General features: G+C 38.8%; 1 protein-coding gene across 1 annotated transcript; it reads right to left on the minus strand.

Moving 5' to 3' along the window:
* Window positions 1-1,920: 1,920 nt before the first annotated feature.
* Window positions 1,921-3,114, minus strand: LOC140944087 (neuropeptide Y receptor type 6-like). The gene has a single exon (XM_073393201.1). It carries the CDS (start codon window positions 3,022-3,024, stop codon window positions 1,921-1,923), a length of 1,104 nt encoding a protein of 367 aa, XP_073249302.1. The 5' UTR covers window positions 3,025-3,114.
* Window positions 3,115-7,583: the final 4,469 nt, after the last annotated feature.

A 7,583-nucleotide genomic window follows, 5' to 3' on the forward strand; every position in this document is an offset into this window, starting at 1 on the left:
CCCGTATCGGCCATTATAGGGAAAACACCCCCTCCCACCGCCCCAGGGGAACCGGGTCTTTTTGGTACACCAGGAGGAGACGAACCACTCGATGCCATGCAGCGCTTCCTTTATTAAAGTTAAAGAAATATTTTTGTACAGTTAATTCGCCATGCCAACGCACCCTTAGTAAACTTTATTTACATGTATGTAGATACTAAAATAAGCAGGGACCTTCAGTTTCAGTTCCAGTTTCAGCCTTTCCGTCGTTGGATGTAAGCCTTCCCCATTGACCTCCGCTGTACCACGTTTTGCGCAACACGATGACGGTGTCTTACGAAACTCTCTAAATCGTCCCTCCATCTCGTTCTTGGTCTTCCTCGGTTCCTTATGTGTCCCCGGGGCCTTTAGAATGTAATGCAGGTTGTCCAACAGTTGTCTGTTCTTCTCGCCACATGACCAGCCCATTCCATCTGAGTTTGCTTATAGTTTCCATAATATCTCGTACTTTGGTTTATTTTCTCGAATCGATTGAGCTGTTTTAAGCAGAGACCTTACATGCAATTAAATTACCCCATTAGGTTCCTCGAAAGAATATTCCAAGTGCCAGTTACCAGATACGAACTGAAAAGCGCCTCGGAAGGAGATTTTTTTAATACTAGGTGTTTCCTTAGTGAGAACATGAGTCGTTTGCTTTAGAACTGGAAGTGGTTGCTAAGTAGGAGTTACAATTAAACCTATTAATAGAATCACTTTATTGGAATCAAATTGGTTAAGGTGGCTGAACACTGTTTTGGCAGTTTGTGAGTATATTTCATTTGCCAAATTATGGCAAGAGAAAGGTTGCAGCTCAAAAGCTGAAATTTGTCAAGTGAAAAATATACTGATAAAAGATTTTGATTGGCAGCTAAAAGGTGCCGTTTTCGTAGTTTCCATGGCAACATGAACGATTGAATACAACATTAAAATTTCACTTTTGCTCAGTTTACATAAAATTCGCTCATTAGATTTTCCTATAAACTTGCACACAGCTTACTATAATTAATCATTACCATTTGAAGCTTATTTTACTAAGTTTTAACAGACGGGTTTTTAGATAATCAATAATATAATAGTGCTGTAATTACTATATGTGTCCCAAAAGTCGTCTGTTCAACTTCCTTTTTAAAGTTCTCATTATTTAGAATACGATAAAATTAAAAATTCTGCCAAATATCACAAAATTTTAATGAGTAGATTTTGAGAAATCGTCTAATGTGTACCATTGCTTTTATCACCGCCATGTTTGTTTGTCTAATTTAAAACACGCCGTCGCGCGACTTACCGCTGACCGCCCACAAAACTGTGTTCAACCACCTATTGTAATATGAAACTTAAAGATAAGAGAAAGGTTTGGAGCTAACAATTAGCAAGCCGGAACAGCGACGGCAACAAGAAAATCATAAACATAATAGGTTTAGTACGCAATTAAAAGAAGAGCCCTGCACATGCAGCACATTTTATGGTGCAATAATTGCTTTACCTTCATACGATCACTGCGCGCATAAAACCACGACCTTCCTGATTTTTAATGAGGGTTGTAATCATAACACAGTGGATTTTCCTTTCCCTTTCTGAGCTTAATTCCGTTCATTTAAAATTCACCTACAAGAATATTTGCCTGCAACCTCTCTTTGGCGATTTGAAAAAAAAAAAAGAAGATGTTGTTGAGAAGAGAAACAATTCTTACTCAGATAGGTAATTTTACAGTTTTATAGCAATTTTTCGGTTTTCCATTTTTTAGTTACTTTGTAAAAGAACTCATTATAGTTGACTGGTAACTGTTAAGTCTTGCAGGAATAAAAATAATGAAGCCTGTGATCTGACACTCAGCAAAACTTTGGATTGGATAATGCCGTTAATAATACTGTACCGTCTCACGAATCACCGACAAAAACTCGATCAGTTTTTAACAAACGTTTGCTTAGTGTTACTCCAGCGAATGAGGGGAGAACGAAATGAACTTGCAGAAGAGCTAAAACGTAGACGGCAATCTAGACACTTAATAAATTCCATACTGCATATGAAGCAGCGGTGAATCGAGCCGTACAAAAACGGGTTGATGACGTGAGTAGCGAGTACCAGGTTCGCACAGAGAGAAAACAGCCATGGATACTCCGTCACGAGTACCTCCCAGGTCTGATAAAAAAAGACGCGGAGCAGGTGAAACACGTGAATCGGAAGATGGCACAGCGCGAAGATCGCTATAACGGCTATCATTTTGCGAATCACACATTTTCGTTGCTTTACGAAAACCCGCCTCGCAGGAGGAAGCCTTTTACCGTCAATAGCGCGCAGTTTAAGGACGATCTTAACATAAATGACAAAAACAAAAGCTAAAGGTACTAAATACAATAGAACAGCGTCAATTGGTTGGAGAATTTTCTCAAAATTCGGTTGTGGCCAAACTATGTCGCATATGTATATTTCCTCCAATTTATCCTCTGCCTCCATCTCGCTAGACAAAAACTCTTTTTCCTCAATACCATCAAGGGAATTCACATTAATGGTTTGGAGAAAAACTAACTGAGGAATGCTAAGGATGAAAGCAGCCACCCAAATCACTATAATAAGATACCTGACAAGACTTTGTTTGATCGAGTTGTAAAATGTTATAAGGTATCTCTCTACGGCTATGGTCGCCAGGGTCGCAAGCGAAGCATACATACAGATATGTGTTAAGGAGAAAACCCCCTTGCAGAGGAGGACCCCAAAGGGCCAATGAAACTCCATAGCCTCATACACAAGGTAAAACGGCATAAAAACTGTTAATACTAGTAGGTCAGCCGCAGCTAAGTTAACCAATAACGGTACAGCAGGCGACAGCGAACCGTTGGATTTCTTCCAGAGATAGAAAATTGCCAAAATGTTGCTTGGAACGCCAAAGACGATAAAAATCGTTTCTACCACCATCTGTAAGGACATCTGGAAAGTGCTGTCGTTCTCCGACGGAAGTGTCGGTTTTGCTTCGAGACTAGGAGACGGCCCGTTAGATTCAGAATCCATCGGGTCTGGATCAGCGTGAAATAGTCCAAATTATGCTGTAAAATATTATTTCAATGTGATGAATGTAAAGACTTAAAGTAGCATAGCAGCAACCTAGACTAAAGTTTTATTATTAGGCGACGTTCACACTCTAAATCAGAAAGATCTGTTTTAGCCCTAAAAACAGGGCCGTTTCGGTAAGTAAAATACAGTCCTATTTTTGGGTCTAATTTGGCTCCCTTAATTCAGGGCCAATACAGTCCAATTAGCTAGGGCTGATTTGGTCCCAGGACTGAAATGGGCCCTACCGTGGGCTGGAATAGCCTTTTGATAGAGCTTTTTTGGCCTAAATTGTGCTCAAATGGCTCCAAGAAGGGCTGAAACAGACTTTGGCCTGCAGGGCTGAATTGACACTTTGGGGCTGAAACAGATCTTTTTAATTTACAGTGCACATCAGCTATAGCGGATAGCTTGTCGTGTAAATGACGACCTGTTCGACATGTAACTCTCCACTTTAGAGCGGCGTGGCGCAGCTTCGCTCCAGTACAAAAATCGCCGAAATCACCGTTCTTATCTCGGTGTGAACAGTAGCCGCCTTATCCAGGGTGGTTTTCGTGCATGCGCAAAAGCTATTCCAGTATAGTGTGAACAGCCTAGACAAGTTTGACAGGGCGATCTGTGAATAATATTCACAAATGTAAATCCTAAATAACTACTTGAAAATGTTACTTTTAAAAAAGGTTGTTCATCTGCCCTGGCAAAGTCATATTATATAATCATCATAAGACAAATTCGAAAACTCACAGCAAAAACAGAACACATCTAATGTTTCGTTCGACTTGCTCAAACTTCATTAGCGATGTCAAGTCAGATTCGCTTAATTACTTAACAGAAAGGTTTGCTGAAGAAGTATATAAAAATATTTGATTTGTTTAAATTGTTTTGCTGTAAGGTTTTTTATCTGTTTAATGATGTGGCTGTATGTGAGAACCAAAAATTTTACCACGAAGACGTGTTCGCTTCTTAACTACGCCATACAATATTTTTGTTTGTTAGAAAATATTTACAAAAGAACTTCTAAGTACAAACTACAGAGAAAATGCTGCTGTTTTAATTCAATTTAAATTTAGCTCACCTTCAGTGAAAGGGTTTTTAAAAATGTTTTGGACCAGTTTGGGGGAAATTGAAAATAAGCAGTTTAAAGTCAGAAAGGATAATGATGTAGTGGTGACAATCAACTCATGTCTTCCAACGCTATGAAAAGAAAGAAAAGAGAGCAATTTACCTGACTAGTATTTATCAAGCGAAAATTGTCATTCTTCTACATTTTCTACTACGAGAGAACGTCTTCCAACTGACTTTCTTCCAAGAACTCTCCTTTTTGATAGAGAAATACAAACGAAAGTCGATTGTTTAGACAGCAGGCAGAGCATCAAGGCTCTCCCGTATTATTCAACAACCAGCAATCAACAAAGACCATTAATGCAGAATTCTAAGTGCACTTAGCGGATAAGAGACGGAGATGGAGAGAAAGATTTACATTCAAGGAATTTAATTTCCGTTACGTATTTGCAAGCAGACAAACGACGTCTGAAGACGTTCATCCAGGTCTGGTCTGTTTCCAAACTCTTTACACCAAATTTTCTCTTTTAAATTCTATGTTTAATCTTCTCTGGCGATTTCATCCTTAGTTTTAATAAAAGAAAACAGGGATCAAGCTAAAAAGCAAAGGTCTTAGAAAGACCGGTTTTGAAAAAATGTCTGCAATCAAACACACAGTGTCAGTCTAATTAAAATACTTATTAGGAAATAGTTTTTGATTGTTTAGCGCTTGCTGATCTTCTATCGATAAACGTGCCTACTATTAGACAATATATGACGTGAAAACAATGTACTAGCGAAACATCCGTTCTTTAGCTAAGTAGACGATAAGATTACCGAAGATTAAACACACAATTAAAATTTACGCTGACAGTTCAGCACGCTTGATTGTATGGCGACCTGAGACAATTAAAGAACTAAAAGTAAAACACAAAAAGGGCCCACCTGTTACTTGTATTACGCTTTTTTTAAATTTATTTTGAGCACGTACAGTGTCGTCGAAGAGTATATATACATGTAAAGAATAACATTTTAGGAATATAAAAACAGAAAAAGAAATCAAATGACTAATAAAAAAAGTACCTATCTATAAGTTGTTTGGTAAGCGTTGATCGTTGTTTTTTTCGTAATATTTATTACAAATAGGCGCTACCCACAGTCTCTCAAACTTTGCAGTAATGAGCAGTTGAACACTCAAACGGCCAAATATCCCTCAGCGGGAACGAAAATAGGAGAGTAAATGCCCCACCCGGGATCTTCCCCCGTAATAAAAAATGGTCTGCAACCTTTGCCTCTTCTTTTTCGCTAGAACCCATCACCTCCTTTAGCTTGATGAGGACTAGACTGACTAATAACGCCGCCTCAAACCATACGGTAGACAATTTTAAATTTAAAAAGTTATTCTGATTTTTAAAATTTCCGTGTTTTTTTTTTTTAAATAATTGTAAATTGATTCCCTTTTCTACCAATTTACTCACTCTCGTTTTTAACATCTCTTAATTTTTTAAATCTCTAGAATTTTTAAGATTTTTTATCATAATCACTATTTGTACATAGGCTATTTATCCTGATTGTTGTAGTTTATTATTGTTAATTTTGTTTTTAGAGGGCCACTAGGGAGAATACTCAGTTTCATAGTAATTGGTGTCACCCTCTTAAGATGAAGGTTATATATTCTTTGTTAGAGTTGTCGAATGCGACTTTTTCACAAGTCCGAACACATAATGAAATCGAGAGTGATCGTCGGTGGTATTGAAGCATGCTGCACGCGGCCAGCAACAAATTTTTAATACGTCCTACCAGTAATAGCCTGGGAACAAAACAATACCATTAGATATGTGATTTCGATGGCTACGCTTGTGGGCCGCGGACCGATGGAGGTTTACTGCCTTTTCAGTCGGTAACGGTGGGGAACTGGTGAAGGGGCAACTTTTTTAACCAACAAATACTTCCTAAAAGATTGAAAAAGACCTTAAGATGCGGGTAAAATTTATCGAATGATTTTGCGGCTAATAAGACAAGCAGCAGCTGCAGCAGCAACAAAACACATTTAAAGTTCGCTCTCTGCCGGTGTCAGGCTTGACTGGTGACACAATGATTTGATCTCAAACAATGCGCGCGAAAACATCCGCCTTAGATTCAAAGGGACAAAAGATCAAGAGCAAATTAAGATAACAGTTCAACAAGAGAAATTGCATAATTCTAGACCAAGGCCTTAAAAACTGATTCCTGTGTCCGCTTAAGTATATTTTGAACACGTTCCCTTGTCGAAGAAGGGCAGTTTTTGCTGCTTTTGTACTTCTGGGTTTGATTAAGGCTGTTCTAAACACATATGGGTTGGTTATTTAAACGGAATTTGCCAGTGTTTAACAAAACCGCGTTCTAAGCCATTTTCAGGTTGCCCCAACGCTTTTATCTAAACACTATTTATCGAGACAAATTTCATTAAAGCGAATGGCGAAAGGAAGAGATCTGGAAGTCCAATGATTTCTTGAAGCACGACCTAAGTTAGACTTCGTTTAAATAACCCACCCATACTATACTTTCTTGTTGGCTTCGCAAATATTGGCTAAGTGACGAGAAATGAAGAAAAGCTAACTAGATTACACAACAACAACGTCTTGTAGATTTAAAGAGTTAAATCATCCGACATATCGGAGACGGCAAAGCCGGAGGAGGGATGACGATGGAAGCTTAAAAGCCCCCCTCCCCTCCCTACTTTGTCCATAGACTTACATTAACCTTCCCCCCGCACCCACTCCGGCACAATAGAGTCTAACAACGACTCCGTTGCACTAATGGGAAATCGACTATTTGTTATCATAAATTATTTCCCCCACGATTCCTGTTCATGTTGCACAGGGTCACTAATAAATCGGCAATAGATTACCCAACTGAAACGACTCCTATAGAGCAACCATGGACTCGCGCCTCGTTCGGAAAAATTCGCTTTTCTAAGACGTCGCCGGTCCGTTGCTAACCAGACTACAAAAGCCGACTCTCGAAAGACTTCTGACACGATCGCATTACGATCGCTCAAGTTCACTGCGGGCGACAAGAGGACCCCGCAATGCTAATCTCCAGTTCGAGGTAATGGCACAGTTTTTTTCTTCAGTGGTGAAAATTTGCAACACAGGATATGACCATGAATTTGTATTAAGACGACAGACTTCAACATGAGGTTAATTTTATTTTTATTAATCCCTCTCAGAGTAAAATAAAATTTCGACCGACACGTCTCTTTTGAGATCCCTTCTAAAAACCGTTTCACATTATTCATTCATTTCAACGCAGCAGTCGTCAACTATATCACGGAGCTTTAGATCGGTAAATCATAACAATAGATGCCTATTACTGCTGAGTTTTTCATAATTTTACAGGTAATATATGACGTAAACGTCGATCTAAACGAGGGACATAACTAACCAATGAGATACCCTCAGAGATCTGTTCGTTGCAACGAATATCTGTTACCATGT

Source organism: Porites lutea, chromosome 7, assembly GCF_958299795.1.
Source record: "Porites lutea chromosome 7, jaPorLute2.1, whole genome shotgun sequence".
NCBI lineage: Eukaryota > Metazoa > Cnidaria > Anthozoa > Scleractinia > Poritidae > Porites > Porites lutea.